The sequence below is a fragment of the Patagioenas fasciata genome, chromosome 24, assembly GCF_037038585.1.
Source record: "Patagioenas fasciata isolate bPatFas1 chromosome 24, bPatFas1.hap1, whole genome shotgun sequence".
NCBI lineage: Eukaryota > Metazoa > Chordata > Aves > Columbiformes > Columbidae > Patagioenas > Patagioenas fasciata.
Window position 1 is genome coordinate 7,395,868 of NC_092543.1, and position 17,537 is coordinate 7,413,404.

At 58.8% G+C, this 17,537-nt stretch overlaps 2 protein-coding genes across 5 annotated transcripts in view; both read left to right on the plus strand.

Moving 5' to 3' along the window:
* The first annotated feature begins 416 nt into the window (after positions 1-416).
* FXYD2 (FXYD domain containing ion transport regulator 2) overlaps positions 417-17,537 on the plus strand; it is a 98,508-nt gene continuing 81,387 nt past the window's right edge. Inside the window, exons 1-6 of one of the 2 annotated variants that reach the window (XM_065855601.2) lie at positions 417-525; positions 1,279-1,317; positions 1,448-1,522; positions 2,270-2,306; positions 2,444-2,474; positions 2,657-2,850. In XM_065855601.2, the coding sequence (XP_065711673.1) occupies positions 432-525; positions 1,279-1,317; positions 1,448-1,522; positions 2,270-2,306; positions 2,444-2,468 (270 nt within the window). In that variant the 5' untranslated portion in view covers positions 417-431 and the 3' untranslated portion in view covers positions 2,469-2,474; positions 2,657-2,850. Of the gene's footprint in view, positions 526-1,278; positions 1,318-1,447; positions 1,523-2,269; positions 2,307-2,443; positions 2,475-2,656; positions 2,851-17,537 lie in introns of those variants that run through there. The other variant, XM_071798824.1, reaches the window with a different exon arrangement.
* DSCAML1 (DS cell adhesion molecule like 1) overlaps positions 10,651-17,537 on the plus strand; it is an 88,074-nt gene continuing 81,187 nt past the window's right edge. The window contains exon 1 of one of the 3 annotated variants that reach the window (XM_065855625.2): positions 10,651-10,806. In XM_065855625.2, the coding sequence (XP_065711697.1) occupies positions 10,764-10,806 (43 nt within the window). In that variant the 5' untranslated portion in view covers positions 10,651-10,763. The remainder of the gene's footprint in view (positions 10,807-17,537) is intronic. The other 2 variants (XM_065855626.2, XM_065855627.2) reach the window with 2 other exon arrangements.

A 17,537-nucleotide genomic window follows, 5' to 3' on the forward strand; every position in this document is an offset into this window, starting at 1 on the left:
CGGACGTGGCCATGCTGGGGTGCTGCAGGGGGCCCCAGATGGCTCAGCTCCGGGCTGGAAGGCACCGACCAGCCGTGGGGGGACCCACAGTGCCAGGCTGTGGGGATGGAGCGTGCCAGCTGCTTCTCTCCAGCAAAATGCAGTCGCAGCCTGTACCCGAGCCCATCCCTCTGCCCCCCGCCTCGGGCTCGCCTCCGCAGCGGGGGGTGCAGCAGGGTTGCCCTGATGTTTGGAAAGCAAGGGAGGGCGTGCCGACCCCCTCCCAGCTGGGACGGGGCCACCCGCAGCTCCAGGGTGCCCAGCTCTCCGGGCTGGCACGGTGGGCGCGCACCCTGCCCTCCCCTCCCAGGCCTCCTTCCCAAAGGCGGGCGGGAGCCCTGCGCCTCCCCGCGTGACTGCGATAAACATTACACCGAGGCCATTAATGTTTAATGAGGTTTGCCTCTCAATTAATGTGCTTTCCCGTGGGCGCGGGTTGCCAGAGCAAGACGCCCGCCGGACGCCACACCGACGCGATGGGTGACGGTAAGGTGCTCAGGGGAGCGGGGCGCTGCTGCTCAGCCCACCCCAAAGGGGCTTCCCTGGGAGGGCAGACACCTTCATGGGGGCATCTCCGTGCGAGGAACAGGGCTGGTCGGGAAAAGCTGCACGGGAAAGCTCTCACGGAGGATTTGGGGGAGACACGGGGATGAATCCCCAGAGCTCTGAGCCCGCTGGCGCTTCGGTGCTGGCTGGTGTTTGGCTTCTCAGGGGGATTGCTCCTTCCAAATGGCTCCTGGCAGAGGGATGCTCCATCAGGTAAGGTGGCTCCATCCTGCCGGCGTGGAGGGAGGCTGCCGGGACGCACGGCGGTGCCAGGTGTCAGCTCAAGGGCTTGTTGGGTGCTCTGTGCCACCGGACCAGGGTCATCGCTGCCGCACTGCGTCCTGTGGGCAGCGGCACTGCCCAGGGCACCACCGAGGCTGCTCTGCCCGCGGCACAGCCTTAGCAAATAGCAACCGGCTGCTCGAAGCAACTGAGCTGGGTCCCTGTCTGCAGCTTCACCTGGCGCTCGACTGCTGTGCATCCTGTGAATGCATCCTGCGAAACTTTAAACTCCCTGGGGTGAAAAACAGGAATTTGGGAATCCTTTACTGGCTCAGCTAGACCCTGAGGGAATTGGAGCACTCTTGCTTACAGCCTGCGTTCCTGATCTTCCTCACCTCGCCTCTTCATCCAGGTGCCCACCATGAGCCCAGCGCCCAGGCCCTGGCTCTCACTTTGATTTCTCTTTTCCAGAGCAAGTGCCCGAGCAGGGCCCGGACAGGTTCAGCTACGGTGAGTGTGTGCCCCGTGCAGCCTGGGGCTGTGGGCGGCGGGATGGGCTGCGGGGTGGGACGGGCAGCGCGCCCCACGGCTCAGCCCCACAGCCTGGCCGCGCTGACACCCGCTCGCCTCTCCTCCCCAGACTATGAGACCATCCGCAACGGGGGCCTGATCTTTGCTGTTGTGGCTTTTGTCATCGGGCTCCTCGTCATCCTCAGTGAGTGTCCCGGGTGGGCCAGTGCCCCTGGGTTCTGTTCCCTGTGCCAGGCGCTGGCCGGGCAGCAGGGTGGGGGTCTGCCAACCCTGCCCTGCACATGCAGGGTGGGCATCGCCTGCCGCTGGGGCCGCCTGGGAAAATTCCATCTAGGCAAGCTCCCAACAGACAGCGAGTTGGGAAGGAGACCACATAAATATTTAGCGTTGCCCTGTCAGCGTCAAGGCTTCAGAGAGAAGGTCACTAATTAAAAATAGCAGAGAAAACTCTGACATTTCCAGAGTGAGAAACCAGCTTTCCCAGAGCCCGCAGACCTCGTCAGCTCGCAGAGAGACCCGGTGCTGAGCGCAGGGCACCCGGTGACCCTGCCCACGCGTACGGGCACTGACCACCCCGCTCCGTGGGGCTGGGGACAGCCACAGCATGGGAGCTGCACACAGCGACATTGCCCAGCAGTTTTAGGGAGAAAGATAAGAAAACCGCCTGCATTTGCGGGGGCAGCTTAGGAAAACAGGCAGACATCTGAGCAGGATCTTGTGGCTGGTGCTTTGCTTGGCAGCGCCAGGGGCTTCAGCTTTGGGGTTCGGGGCGGTGCAGGGTGGGTTCCCGCAGGAGCCAAACCCGGTGGTCCCCACTGGGGGACCAGCCTGCGAGCAGGACTGCTTCACCGGAGCACAGAGGGGCAGGTGAGATGGGGTGGGGGGGGAGGCTTCATCCACAAGAGGCCTCAGTTGCTCCTCTTGCCCTCAGGCCAGCGGTTCCACTGCGGGGGGAAGAAGAAGAGGAGGTGGGTATTGCACAGTTTGGGGTCAGTCTCCTCTTTCCTCCCTGTCCCAGTCCCGCGAGCTGAAAGGGCTCGGGTCTCAGCTCGTGCTCCCTCCCATCTCAGACGTAACACACCTCCCCTTGCTTTCTGCTCCACAGACAAGGAAAGGAGGAGGACCTGTAGCTGCAGGTAGGTTGCAGGAGGATGCACCCAGATAGCAGCCAGACTGCCTGGCTCTGCCTCTGCCAGGCGGCGATGCTTCGAGGCACCCTGCTTCAGAGAAGTACCCACTTGGGGGTTTATATTGGGGGAACAGGAGCTAGGACACGCTGGCCCTGTCCGTGTAACCCTTCCACTCTGTCTGGTTTCAGAGCCGCCATGGAACCAGAACTTCATCCAAAGCAGAGAAGTCCTTGCCAAGGGCCACCCCTTGCCCCGCTCCAGTGGATGCATTACCCCGCTAACCCCAGGCCGGGCCAGAACGCAAATTGCTCACGTGCTTTACCCTCGGTTAGATCCAGCAAGAGTTTCTTGGCTAATAAAGTTCAAGCTGAAAGAGGTTAAACTTTGTGCCTGAGGCATTTGAATCACCCACTCTCCTGGCCCAGCACCAATGTTTTTTGTGCCCTGCAGATATCTTCCAACACAGACCCAGAAAAGGTTTCCGCTTGCTCGTCACGCAGCCACGGCACGGAGCAGCTGTCCCCAACAGGCTTTGCACCAGGGCCTGCAGAGGAACATTCCTGCTCCCGGCCACCCTGTCTGCTCTGAAGAAACACCCCTCTCACCCAGCATGAACCCTGGGGGCCGGTGCCCGAATCCTGCAGCACGTTCCCTTCCCCTGGGATCCACAGCCAGGGCTTTGCAGCACTGCCCTGCACTGTGCAGCCTGCAGGCCGTGTCCCATGCAGAAGTGGTTGTGCGGGGCTGTTAGCGTGGTGCTTGTCTTCTTGGAGTGCTTGAGCCAGGGGTCACTATTGGGGAAGAACAGGTTTGGGATGGTGCATCCGGCTCTTTGGTTTCACAGCCTCTCTCATCTTTGGACACAGACGGAAACACCGCTTTAAAGAAAAAAAAAAGGAGGAACAAAACTCTCCCGCAATTGGGCGGCGAGTGAGGAGGAGGGAGGTTCCCGCGGGAGCGCCGGTGCGCTGGTCAGACACGGCACCCAGCGAGCAGCGCGGTGGCCCCGGTGGCGCTTCCGCTGGGACCGCAGCTCCCGGGACCCCCCCCGGCACTCCCGGACCACCCCCGGCACTCCGAGGCCCCCCCGGCACCCCGGGTCCGCGGCTGCAGCGCCGGGCACAGCGCGGAGCTCGATGCGCTCCCGGTGCCGCTCCCGGTGCCGCTCCCGGTGCCGCTCCCGGTGCCGCTCCCGGTGCCGCTCCCGGTGCCGCTCCCGGCGCGGCCGCGCTGCTGCTGCCGCCTGGCGCCCGCCGCGCTGCGCACACGCGGGAGCGGGCCGGGCTGCGAGCGCCTCCTGCCCGGCTCGGAGCGTCCCCGCTTTTCGGAAGGCTCTGCTGGGTCCTCGGACCTGCGTGGCCCCACGTTCTGGGAGCCCCAGCGTCTCGGCGCCGCTGGCGGAGGAGAAACCGGCTCACCTGGTCCCTTTGGGCTTCGATTGAGGTCAGGCATTGACAGTAAAATAGGATTAGCCGGGGGAAGGTTATTAGACAAAATCCGTGCAATTTGTCTAATCTGAGGTGCTTATTTAACACAGTAAGGAGATTATTTTGAAATATAATTTTGACTTGACACTGACCCACTAGCAAAGATTCGTTGCACCTCTGCACAGCTCGGAGTCACAGTGTCTGTGGGCAGGAGAAGAAAAGCTCCTGTTGAACAGCACAGACAAGCTGAAGGGTTTGCTTGCAGCACAGGCCTGCCTGCTTCCCGCTTTGAGCCTGGTCCTTGACAGCAAGGAGTGCAGTGCTGTTGTGTCCCCCTAAAGACAGAGCTAAAGGGCACAGCAGCCAGCGGACGAAGTGAGCCCCAGCCAAAGCGGGCTCTCACATTCTTGAGGCCCAGGGCTCCCCACCTTCCGCAGTGCCCAGCCATGGCAGGGCTCGGGGCACAGGAGTGCCCTTCAGGGCGCACGTCCCCTTGCACCGGCCCCCCGGGGAGCCCTGCAGACAGCCCTGCAGCTCCGAGGGAGGAGATTAAGGGGAACGAAAAGCCGTGTCTGGCTCCCTGCACGGGGCGATCTCTGTCTCGGCACCAGATGGCATTAATAGCATTATTCTGCACGGCTTGCGGACACGGACGTGTGCATGCACACTCGCACAGCCCTTCGCACCTCCAGCTGGGGCTTGGGGGCTGTGCCACGGGTCAGAGACGCTGGCAGGGCGTGCAGCAGCAGAGCAGGACGTGCTGCTGGCACCCAAGACGTGCCCTGGGGGTTACATGTGGAGGCCAGGCTCTTAGAGCTACACTGCGAGCAGCCTAGCCAGGTGCCCCTCCAGACACTGAGCCTGGGAGCTGGGGGTGGCCATGGTCCCCAGCAGAGGACAAGCCCCGTCCCTGCAGCCCTTTCCCCGTGCCCGCAGCCCCACGGGTCGGCTAGGAGCTGCCGGCCTCGGTGACGAGTGTTCGTCTTCTCCCCTGAACCAGGCAATCTTGGAGGATTTATCTCACAGTCCCTTGAGCCTTTAATCTTCTCAAAGTAAATCTTTTCTGTGACACAAAGGGGATTGGGTAAATAATACAGTGGACAACTGGAGTGTCCTTTTCCTCTGGGAAGACTTCCAGTCTTGAACAGCTTCCCCTTGGCACTGGCTATTCCCTGTTTGCTTCAACAGTCTCTGGACAGACAGGTACGAGATGGAGGGGCTCTGACCGGCCGTGCCTTGGCCAGCGTTTGTGTGTAATCCCCAGCTGGAGGGGAGGAGATGAGGCCCAGGGGCAGGAGCAGGAGGAGCAGCAGCCGGGGAGGATGGCTGCTCAGCTCGCCCAGCCTGCAGCTCGCCAGCACCGCTCCGCCATCTCCGCCGTGCCAGGGACGCGCTTGGTCCGCGAGCGCAAAATGTCTCCTCATCAGTTAAAACAGGAGGGCAGCAAATGGTGACTAGTGGAGCCAAAGAGGACCAGTTGTTGGAGACATGGGGCCGGGCTGGCGAGGAGCCAGCCACACGCCTCGTTCTCCCTTTGTTCTGCTCCCAGGAAGGTGGCGCATCCATCAACAGCAACGTGTCTGCCAAAACAGCAGTGCTCCAGTCTTAAATTATCCTCCCTAACAAAGTAAACAGCATCTCAGGCCTCATTTCCATCTTGCACGTGCCCCAAAGCAGTGGTTGTTAGGAAATGGCTGCCCACACCGGGATGGACGGCTGTCCCGGAGCCGGGCCTGCGGAACGGCCACGCGGCAGCGATGTGGTGAGAGCACAGCCCCAGCACCCCAGCTTCGGCACCGCCAGCCCAGGGATGGACAAACTGTGTCCCCACAGTGGGGTTCACAGTGAACCGAAGCTGGGAAGCAAAGAAGGGTCCTTGTGAATCCAGCCCATGCACCTCAGGACTGTGCCTGGCCCTGCTGAAGCTTTGCAGAGCCCCTGGTGACCCCAGGCTTGCCCTGGAGCTGACAAGGACTTGTCTCTGTCACACCAGGCACACTGTCCTGGGGTTCCTGCCATGCTGGGACACAGCTCCGCACAGCCCAGCCAGCCTGGGATGCCAACAGGCTGCCCGGGGACAGGAGAACCAGCTCAGCCACAGGTCTCCCCAGCTTGTGCTCCCAAATCACTTGGGCGACACGGAAATCCAGCCCTCAGATACCCGTGCCCGTTGGAATGGCAAGAGCCAGCCAGGATGCTGTGACACGGCAACACTAGGGGGAAGCAAAAATCAAGCTTTTTGCCTGGAAAAAGCCTTCCCTGGGAAGCGGGAGCGCGGTCAGGTCCTGGCACATCCCCGCTGCCCGCACCAGCAGCAAAGCCCAGCGCTGGGCACCAGGTCCCGCTTGGCCCTGGGGAGACTGGAGCCCGTCACAACCTGCAGGGGACTCGAGTCTCATCCCTTATGGTAATGTAGCTGATTCTGTGGTGCAAGGGACCAAGGGGCTCAAGGAGGATCCAGTTTGTGGGCATGTTGACCTGTGGGCACCTGCCTGGCCAAGGGCTTGCTGGCCTCATTTGGCCAGGTAGAAGCCCCCATCACCTCCGGGGCGTTTATCTTTGCACCTCCCCATGTGGCAGCTGCTGCTGCTGGGGAAACTGAGGCACAGAGCGGGGTGCAACATGGTTACAACAAGGTGGGGGGTGTTTCCCTGCTCCTCACCGTGCTGTGCGGCCCCTGCACAGTGCCAGCCTTGGGAAGGGAGCAGGGGCCAGGACAGGCATTGCACACAGCTGGCCCTTTCGCATCCAGGTGTGCCCAGCATCAGTCCAGCTGCAGCCCATCTGCAATTACCCACAAAGCCTTTTTCTTCCTCCATCTTGAAGGCTCCTGTTTCTTGTGTGGAGTTACTGGTGTGGCTGGGCTGGCAGGGCACCCCACAGCCCGTACCTGGCCCCATGGAGCAGGGTGGCCTGCGAGGGGTCACTGCATGCTGGCTGTGATGCTGGAGAGGTGCTGCGAGGTTAAGTTCCTGGCTGCGTGGGAAGTGCTTTGTGGAAATCAGCTCATACCAGGTAAGTAGCCCTGTTGTTTTAATGACTGCTTCCTCCGGGGGATTTGTCTGGGAGGGTGGCTGAGGGCACAGGGCTGGGGGCTGGTGGGAGGCGAGCTGTGCCCCGGCCGGAGGGACAGGGCTCAAGGGATGCTCCCTGTAGTGCTCTGTGTCCTTCTGCAGCGCCTGGTCCCTGACCCAGGGCAAAACTGTGGGCTGCAGTTGACCCCTGGAGCTGGAGGGGACACCCTCCTTTTGGCTGCTTTCCCCAGTGACCCTCTGCATGCTTGTATGGAGGCTGGTTTTTATGTATTAGAGGAAGAAATATCTGGGGGAGAAAGCAGCTGGTGGGCTAACAGGGTGTGTGTGCACGGACACCCCTGTGACCCCCAGAGATCTGCGCTTAGGCCGTCCTGGAGCTGAGTGTAAATGCTGCCCAGAGCTGGAACAAGCACTGGGGATGGGGGTACAAGCAGGCTGGTCAGGTTGGAGTGGTTGTGGCAGCACTCTTCCTTGCCCAAGGGGAGAGGCAAAAGCACGTCGGAAAGACCCTGATGTGCACGCTCAGTTGTGATGAAATGCAGAGGGTCCCTTCTCCTGAAGGGGGGAAAACAGGGCTCAGAACTGCGCATGGGCATGTGTTGCTGTAATTTCTTTTGTGTGGAGTTTGGGCCAGGGAAGTGATTCTTTAGGATGAGCTCTTTGGCTGGCCGTGCAGCCGGGCTTGCTGCTGGCTCTGCCAGGTTCTCGCTCTCTGTTAGCAGCTCGGTGGCTGCAGGGAGTGTGGGAAGCACTTCTCCAGTGTGTTAGTGCTGGCCTCGCTTCCCGGGAGCCTCTGCTGTGCTGCCAAAGTGCAGGTCAGCGCTGCCCAGATAACTGATGGGATGAGTTTCAGCCCTTCCCAATCACAGCTGTCTGATGGGATGGATGTTAGCAGGATACCAGCTTTCTGGGCTGAACACTCGTGCGAAGGCGATGCGCAAATACTTGCTGTGCATTTCAAATACGGGAGCTGCGGGCAGGCCAGTGTCCCTAAGTGGTGGCGGGGGGAAGGAGCCGAGTCCCAGGTGTGGGCGTGCAGGAGGCAGCTCTGGCTGTTTTGCCCTCTGCTGCCAGACCCACGTGTGTCTGGGAGGCTGACAAAGGCCTGGGCTGAGCCATCAATGGAGGAGCAAAACGGGCCGTAATAAATGGCGCACATAGCTCAAGGGTTCGCCATGGCCCCCCAAGTGTGACCGGGGGCTGCTTGTTCACCCTGTCAGCCTTTAGCAGTTGTCTCTTGTCGTGCTGCTTCTTGTCTTGCCAGAAGATGCTGCCCTGTCCTGGAGGAGGGAGCTCTTGGCAGAGGGGCTTAGTGCTCTTGGTAGAGGCTGATTTTTCAGAGCTGCAGATGACAAGGAAACTCACTGGAGATGCTGAACAGTCAAGGCAACTATAAATGAACTAGTGAGTAGTGTTTACTCCCCCTGCACATGCCTCACATGGAGATCTGTGAGGCTCCGCGGGTGCTGTGGCAGTGGGGGCCCTGCCAGCCGCCCCTCTCCCTCCTGCCACCCCTTGTGCCCTCCTTCCGTTCACTGCTGAGGGCAGGAACTGCAACCGAACCCAGCGCGTTGTGTGCCGGGGAGCTAAATGCTGTAGCAGATTTTGCGGCTGTGCTGCCATCCTGCAGCAGCTGCTGGGGAGGAGGAAGGGGCAGGTGCCTGGCGTGCGGCTGAGGCTCCCCAGAGCCGGGGCTTTGCTTGTTGCCTTGGGTGTGGGTCTGAATACCAATTTCCTTGCGAAGTATCGGCTAACATCTGTATGTGGATGTAGGTGGCGATTGAGATGCACCTCGATTCCTAGAGGGATGTGTGGGCACCGGGTGTGCATCAGCTGCCGCTTCATCGCCTCTCGGGACGCCGGTGGCGCGGCCGCAGTACAAATGAGCCAGCAGCGAGCGGCGTGGGGCCGGGGAGCAGCACGTGCACGCGTGGGAGGGCTGTGTGCCGGGGACACCCACGCGCGGTGACGGAGCGGAGCTGCTGAGGCGGCCTGGGAACGGGCCGAGCAGGGGGTGGTGACGGAGCTCGGCAGCACCGAGCAACGGGAAGCAGATCCTCGGAGAGGAGGAGGAGGGACGTCCACGGGGTGTCAGACCCACGCAGCACGGGCACAGTGTTTGCTCCCACCCCTGCTCTGGGCTTTTTGGCACGGAGGTCTGGGCAGGTGCGTGTCTGTGGGTGAGGTGCCAGCTGCCCTTGCTGTGCTCATCAATAAAAGGAGGGTGTCTCTGGTGTGGATGGCCCAGAGCAGGGAGGGGGTGCAGGGGGTGTGTGGGAGCCTTAGCTCTGCCAGCTTCTCCACGTCCTTGGGCTGTGTCCCTCCTCCGAAACGGGAATCGCTCACCCACGCTGTGCAAATACCACCTCGGGGAGAGGGTGGGCGCTCTGGCTCTCCCAGGGGACTCCCAAGTATGGAGAATGCCATGAACCCCCATGAGCTGAAAATGGCCAAGGAGCTCATTTTTCTAATTTGTTTTTAAATTTTTTTTTTTTTACTGGGTGATTATGATTAGGTTTTCAACTACATGTAACCAGTGTCTTTTTTTAAAAAATCATACTATAATGTTTTTTCTATCTGTTGTTTTGTTTGAAATTAGAATGCTTCAGTCTTTCAGTTTATTTTCCAACAAATTTGGATTGGAAAGCAAAGAAAACCTGCTATAATCACTTCAATAAAAGACATTCTGAACTGTTCTAATGGTCTAGACAAATTGGCTTTGGTGCAACTAAGTCTTTGGGAGTAAGATCCTAGGCTTGAATTAAGCCTTAGATAAATACACCTCAAAGTGAAGCATTAACTAGTATTTATTTGTTGTTTGCTGGCTAGAGGGATGCATGTGTAATGAAGTCTGCTAGGCCCTGTCTTGCTCATGTCCCCTGTTCAGGGAGCTGCCCGGTCTGGGGCTGTGTTGTGAAAACTTCATTTCTGCCCTTAAGCTGCTACAAAGTGTCTGGGGGGCTAGGATGGAGCAGCGCTCCAACTGCAAGTTCGAGGTGTCCCAGCTATGCTACTGTGTCTCCAGGTTTGTGGCCGGGGAACAGCTCATCCCGTGAAAATCCGCCTTTGTGCAGCCGAGGTGCGGGTCTGTGGAGGATGGAGAGTGCGCTCGCTGCGCTCCAGCCTCCCGGGGCCGCCGGGAGAGCTCGGCTTTATGGAGTGTGACCGGCACGACCCAGCCGGCATCACCGCCCGCGGACGCGGCGGCTGTTTGCCCCGGTGCGAGCCCGTGCCGGTGCGGACACGGCGGCTGTTTGCCCCGGTGCGAGCCCGTGCCGGTGCGGACACGGCGGCTGTTTGCCCCGGTGCGAGCCCGTGCCGGTGCGGACACGGCGGCTGTTTGCCCCGGTGCGAGCCCGTGCCGGTGCGGACACGGCGGCTGTTTGCCCCGGTGCGAGCCCGTGCCGGTGCGGACACGGCGGCTGTTTGCCCCGGTGCGAGCCCGTGCCGGTGCGGACACGGCGGCTGTTTGCCCCGGTGCGAGCCCGTGCCGGTGCGGTGCCCACCGGGGGAGGGTGTTCCCGAGCACCCCCTGCTCGCAGCGCGCTGGCCGCCGCCCGGGGGAGGAGGACGCGGAGGAGGTGGGGGGCAGCCGGGCGCTCCCCCTCGGCAGGGGAGCCCTGCGGGGCGCGGGGGCGGGGAGTGGGCGGGCGCCCGTTCCCCCCTCCCGCCGCCACTCGGGCTCCGGGAGGAGGAGGAGGAGGAGCGGCTGCGAGCTGGGCTCTGGGCACCTCACCCGGGCGGGCAGCGCGGCGGCAGGGAGCGCGGCACGCCGGGGCACCGCACCGTCCGCAATTGCGCCGCAGCCCGGGGCCATAGCTGCTCTTTATGGCATGTGGCTGGTAACTTTTTTCCTGCTGTACTCTTTGCGGAAAGGTACGTGGCCCCGGGGGCGGGGGGGGCGCGCCGGGCACCGGCCGGGTGGCGTCGGGCTCGCCCCGGGAGCGGAGTCCCGGCCGGGCGGTGCGGCTGAGCCGGGCTCGGCGAGGAGCGCTCGGGGTGCGCGTCCCCCGGGCTCCGGGTGCGCATCCCGGGGCTGGCGGAGCGCTCGGTGCGGACGGCGGCGCCGGGGCAGCGCGGCCCGGAGCGATCGCGGAGCCGCCGCTCGACGGAGCCCCGCGGGTCGCCCGGGCTGAAGCGCCGCACCGACGTGCGCAGCATCCCCGGCCAGGGCTCGCAGCGGCGCTTCCGAGAGCTGCGCCTTATGTCCCCACTTCCCGGGACTACTCAGCCGAAATCCAGCGATGCTTTAAAAAGCGCATCCTTCTCTCTGGGAACGCTGTGTTAAGCGTAACCCAGTGGCTTGGTATAAACAAGATTGGGTGGGGGTTGAAATCGTGAAACAAGTGTATCCAGGAGACGCTGTCCTGAAGATTAGAGATGAATTTAAAGTTGGAGATTAAGCGAATTCTGTCCAAATCTATGGAGGTAATACTCTAAACCGAGCCTTTGCTATAGATGCAATTAAAAAAGAAAGGCAAGGAGCAGCACGTAACATGAGTAGTTAAATCACGGTGCATTTGTTACAACAATCAATCGATGTTACATAAAGGACTTGCCCATTTCCGAATCTACGGGAATTTTTAATTACGTTTCTGTAATAAATGATCCCTTTGCACATGACCTAACCTGCAGATACGGTAATGGAAGCGCCCACCTTTTGGAAAGTTGTCTGCTCGGAGGATGTAAAATGTCATTTAACCTAATTATCTTTTTTGACATTTGAGAGCAGCAAGGGGGAGATTTTAGGAAATGAGGAGAGTGAAAGAATAAGGATGGAGCTGCGTCTTTACATGAGACTTCTCTTGCTGCCTATTACATTACCCATTCATCTGAATGTTAATCCGATGAAAAATATTTACCAAGGTTTAATAGGGCATCCTGTCCAGTTGTGTGGTGATGATCAATTATTCCATCAATTATTAATTATGGAATAGCTGCTTTATTTGAGCTGGAGTAAAGCTGCGTTTGGGAGCTTTACCCAAAATCGCTATTGTGTTTAGGATCTGCTGAGCTGAATGTGCCAGTGTCTGCTTTGCTTACATTTGCATTTTTGACTGTGCTAAAAGGAAAAACCAAACCCCAAACCAAATAACCACTGAGGATGCTACAATTTCTTGCCCCCCAATAGTCAAAATGATAGAGAGCTGCACCGGCTTTATCGCTTTTGCATGTTTTAAGCCCCAGCTTCTTGGAAAAGGGATCTCTTCCCACAGAGCTCTCTCTTCTGAGGACGGCAAATTAAAAGCCTCCATTAGCACAACTCCTCGTGGCCTCATTTTCTCTTTTTTAAGAAATAAAATGTATCTCCAGCGTTGAACAGTCCTGGTGATGGAAAGTGTTAAAGCGAGATGGTTCCAAAGAGAGGACTGCGATACAATGGAAGTTTCATTATAATAATAGGATAAAAAAATGAATTGCTTAATGCATGATAAACCTCTCAGATACTTAATATTTCTGGGCATTGAAGCACATCCTTTTAACATGTTTCTGCTGTAGAACAAGAGCTCGAGTAGAAACAGAAAGCAAATAAACATTTGATCCAGGGACCACTGAAGTTGAGAAATCCCTCAATGGGCTGTAGCTGCTTATTTCTCCCCTGCTTATAAAATAAACCAAAATGGGCGGTTGGCAAGCAAACAAACAGGGGGCTGAGCAGAAGGACGGTCTGGCAGGGTGGGTGAGAGCAGCCAGGCAGAGGAGGAGGGGAGGCGAGTGGCGCGATGAAGAGCATACTGGTCAAAATTGAGAGGTTTGGAGCTGGGGAAGCATCTCCCTGCATGTTCTCGCTGGATCCCTCTGCCGCCTGATTTATATTGGCATTATATTTACATTATGTTCCTGTATTGGGTGCAGTGAACTATGCAGCTTGTGTTTTTTAATCTCTCCCCATCTCGGCCCCCCAGCGTGGCACAGCGCTCGTTTGTCTCTGAAATGAAACATGGAAACCTCATTAAATGCACGGAGGAGAAGCCTGCAGTGCTGAGCTCCTCGCCATGCCCGGCTTCGTTTATCCTGCGGAGAGCCAAAATTTCCCCGCGCAAGGAGCCACCGTGGCCGCTTGCCCACAGCCCTTACCTGCACCTGGTGCGGGCTCAGGGCTGCCCCTGCCTTTGGATGAGAAAACCCATGTCGGCAACCCCAATGTTTCTGGTGCATTTGTTGTCTGGAGGCGCAGGCTGTGCCTGGCGCGGGTGCCGAGTGCCAGGGCTGTGCGGTGGAGCAGCCCTTCCCGCACACGGGGGCTGCGGGCTGAGCTTCGGGCAGCCATGGCGCTGGGCGTCTTTGTGCCACGGTGCTCGGGTCCCTGCCCGGCTGGTCCTGGGCTGCAGGGATGGGTGGCGAGCGCTCCGTCCTCCTTTGAAGCAGCTGATGAACCGAGTGCAAGAATGAAGCTGGAAGCTTCTGCCTGTGGCAGGAATTCTTTTGACGTGGCGGCACGCGAGTTCCGAGCCGTGCCTTGGATAATATGAAGTCATCTCGCAGCCAAATAAGCAGGCTGTTAATAAGTGTGACTTCCTAGGAGGGCACGGGGGAGGAAGGTGTTTGGTTGTTGCGGTCGTTACGGCACGTGCGTTGCTGGGAGGCTTATGCAGTGGCAGCTTTGGGTGCAGTGTTTCTTGTCTTTGGAATCTAGATTATAGCCAGCTACATATTTTTACATAATCATGATTTTGTCAGTTATCCTTTCCCTGCCTGTAGATCCTTAAGAAATAAACCCCGCCACATACAAGCTGCATGTTGCCGCCATCATCTGCCAGCAGAGCTGTACCAAATATTTAGGAAATGCATTTCCCGGCTCTCGCTTTGCTGCCTCAGCTGCTGCCTCTTGAAAGGGCCGTGTTGGCTCCCTGGGGAGAGAAGGGACTGGGCACAACTTAGAGGGGAAGAGGGAAGGTGAGCGAGGCTTTGGAGCTTGCTCCATTCCCCCATTTCTCATACCTGTTGGCTGCATAATAGAAATCCTCGTCTCCACCTTGTCACACCAGCACACGGGCTGCGGCGTGCCGGATGGCACGGGCCGGTGGCTCCGCGGGAAGCCCGGTAGCAAGTGTGCGTGGCCTCTGGTGCATCCCGTGTACCTGCCTGGCCTGGCCCTGGCCTCCCCGGGCTCGGTAATGTCACCAGATGCCCTTCTGGGACTTGGTTGCTGCCCCTCAGGCTTCATGTTCAGTGTGGCTGTGAAAGGGGGTGCTGGGCTAGTTCCTCACCCCCGAGAGCTGAGGGTCCCCGGGGGAGGCTCGGGAGGCGGTGCAGAGCTGCAGGACGTCCTGCTCGGGCTCAGCCCCCTGTCTGGATGGGGTGCTGAGACTGGTACCTCCAGCAGGCTGATGTGGGCTGTTCCAGGGACAGGCAAATCAGCAGGGAATGCTTTTTTTTTCCAGGCAAGGGTTACAGCTGCAGCCTGGGTGCTGTCGTAATAGCTGTAGGTGGTTCAGGCCTTAATTTCCATGCAGATGCACTAAGGAGCAGGCGGCTTCATGTGTGAGCGATGCCCTCACCCGCAGGGGACCAGAGGCAGAGTTCTCCTTGGCTCCCTCTCCGGTTTGCGGTGACGGCGGCTGCGAGTCAGGAAGGACCGTGGTGTTCGGACCAGAGGGGCTGTGCCCCAAGGGAGGGACTCCTGCAGTGCCCAAAATACAACGCTGTGGGGCAGGAAAGGTGCTGGGGCAAGTGTTTGCTGCGCTGGGCAGCAGCTGAACGCCTCCGGCCTCACTGCGCGTTTCACGGCACGGTTTCCACCCCCGAGACGGGGGGCAGGCTGCGTGCGCCTCTTGTGCTCCGCTGCAAAGGCTGCCGGTCTCGCGTTTCTCATCTCAGCGCCTCTCTCCCCGTCCCTTCCGTGATGCTCCTCGCAGATGCCACTTCTCGCTCTGTCAGCTCCAAGGTCACTCCCTTCGTTAGGAGAAAAGCTATTAAAAGTGTCCTGAAGATGAGGGCTTGAAGGATGCTCGTTCCAGGGAAGGCCAACCACTGCCCCAGCATTACAAATGTGCGGGCAGGCTGTGATGGAATTACTGTCGAATCTTGAGGCAGTAGAGAGGAAAGATTAGGACTTGCCACCTACCTGTAATTCCCACCCCGTGATGCGTGCCAAGCTTCGGTTCACTTTCTCCTTGAACAGGGCAGGTGTCAAGCACCCTTAATGAGGATAATAAATGAGCGACTAGGTGGTGATTAGCCTGCTGTTCTTCACAAGGTCCCTGCAGCCTGTGGCTGGAGGAGCCCCTTGCTGGCTGTGGCTGGGTTGTGCCGCGGGGACACCCGCAGCAGCTCACCCACGATGGGCACCTGGGCAGTCAGACCGCCGAGCCCCGGGAGGGCGGGCTTGGGAAAGGTGCTGCTGGTGGGATAACGTGAGCTCGAGTCTGGCGCCTGCCCTTCCCGAGGTGCTGCAAAACCTCCTCTTGAATGCCAACAGCACGTGGAATTGTGGCAAATAGTCAGGCCTCCTGTGGCCATTGTGTTGTGAAGTGCTCGGGCAGTCAGGCTTCTGCCACCTCTTGAGGAACGGTGCCAGCCCAGGCTGGGTTGCCTGTGCCTGGAGAATTGCGTGTGCACCCCCAAAATACACCTTGTTTAGCCTTTTCCTATCTCTGGGGGGTTTCCATCCAGGTACTGATGTGCCAAAGACCTTGTTCAGCCTTGAGGAGCTTGCTGAGGTTGGCACGGGACCGGCTGCGGGGTCCTGGGCAAGTAGCTTCCTGAGATGGGTGATGTGTGTGCATCATGGTCAGAAAGAGAAATGTCTCTGTAACTGGGCTGACACGAAGCTGGTTGTTGTCTGTCCTAGAGCCGCGTCACGGAGAAGGACGGGCTCTTCCCGTGAGCCCTGGGGGAGAGGAGGGGTTGTGTTGCTGGGCGCTCGCCCGGGAGGTGATGGCATTTCTGTGCTTACGCAGGCTGGGCTTTCGTGCAGGGCTCGCACCTCCATCTCAGCCGCCGCTTCCAGGAGCGCGTGGCTTGGTGACAGATCCCGGGGTCAGCTTATGGCCGCTCTGCCTCAGCCCCGCGTTAGAGCAAACGGGCGGTTACGTGCAGCACCGCGCTGCGCGGTGCCGGGCTTGGCTGTGCCACTGGAGCTGGCGGAGTTTGGGGAGTCCAGCGAGCAAGGCGAGTAGATATTCTGAAGGGATGATAGCAAAATGGCTTGCTTCTCCCAGCTCAGATAGAGATATTAATATTTCAATACCTCTAGGTTGTAATTTACTACAATTTAAGAAGATTGCACTCTGATAACTTAAAATACTAGATAACTAAAATAACTAGCAAAGCCAGCCGGTCTCCGGCAGTGCGCTGGGCTTTGTGCAGCTTCCAGCCACCGGCGGCCGGTCTCGGGGGCTGGTGCTGGGCGCCTGCGCCGCTGCGTCCTCCTCAGCACTAACTGCTCCATTTTGGCTCCTCCAGCCTCCTCCTTTCAGGTTCATGGGAATTAATGCCCTCGATATGTAGGTTAGGGTCAGCACATCTGACCAGATGTGAGCAGTGATTTCTGGTTTAAAAATATTGCAGTGCTATTTCTAAATGTTTAATCTCTCTCAGTGATTTGGAGACAGTTTTATGAAACATGGAATTAGGATGGTGCTCAATGCTAAATGGTAAAGGAGATTATGTGGATTTAACTCTATGCGTCTGTCACATAACTATTGCCAATCCCATAACTTCCATTTTCTATTAAAAATCCGTTTCCCCCTTTGACCTGAAAAAGCTTTACGGGTAATCTGAATTTCTCTGTTTATGAGGTATTTTTCCACTCTCCGCCCCAGCCCCTCACCCGTCCCTCTCTAGAGCTGCCTGGGGAGGAGAGGTTTCCCAGCAGGCTGTGGATGCTCTCCCATCGTTACGGCGGCGGGATCCCTCCCCGGCTGGGTTTGGGAGATGCGGACAGGGGCTGGGGCAGAGCCGGGTGGTGTCGGGGCGCTGGGCACCGCGGGACGCTCCTGCTCCAAGCCAGCAGGCAATGGGTGATGGCTCCAACCATCTTCTGCTGCGCTCAGGCGACAAGCGGTGCCGCAAATAGCATAGAGCTGCTCGCACGTGCTCTGTGCTCCTTCCACTGCCTGCGAACGCGCCGCTTCCCTCTTTCGTGTATTTGGGAGAAGCACCGCGCTGTTCCGATGAAGGGAAGCGCTGATTTGTGACGACAAACCAGCCTGGAGATGTCACCAAATGACATCTGCAGGGCGTGCGGTGGCCCCGTGGCTCTGCAAAGCCTGGCGCTGCTGCGCGGCGGGCTCGGCTGGAGCGCCTTCCTCCTCTGGTCCGTCATTCTCCTGGTGCTCGTCAGCAAGGGAGGAAAACTAAATGGCTTTGTCTACTTCTCCCTGTGTGTGGACGCAGGGAACTGGTGTGTGGGGAGATATGGAGGTGCTTTCTTCACCTGTAAATCTGTTGCCTCATGTGGTGGCAGCGCTGGACCTTGCTGGTGAGCTAATGCGCTCCATGGATGGCTTTGCTGGGCTGAGCGATGCCCCTGACGTGGGACAGCAGGGCTCTGAGTAGATGAAGGAGGAAACTTTGTCATTTTAGGTGACAATTCAGTGCGGAGTACACAGAGAACAGGAACCAGGTGCTCTTGCCTCTGATGTAGTGGGTGCTGCGAGAGG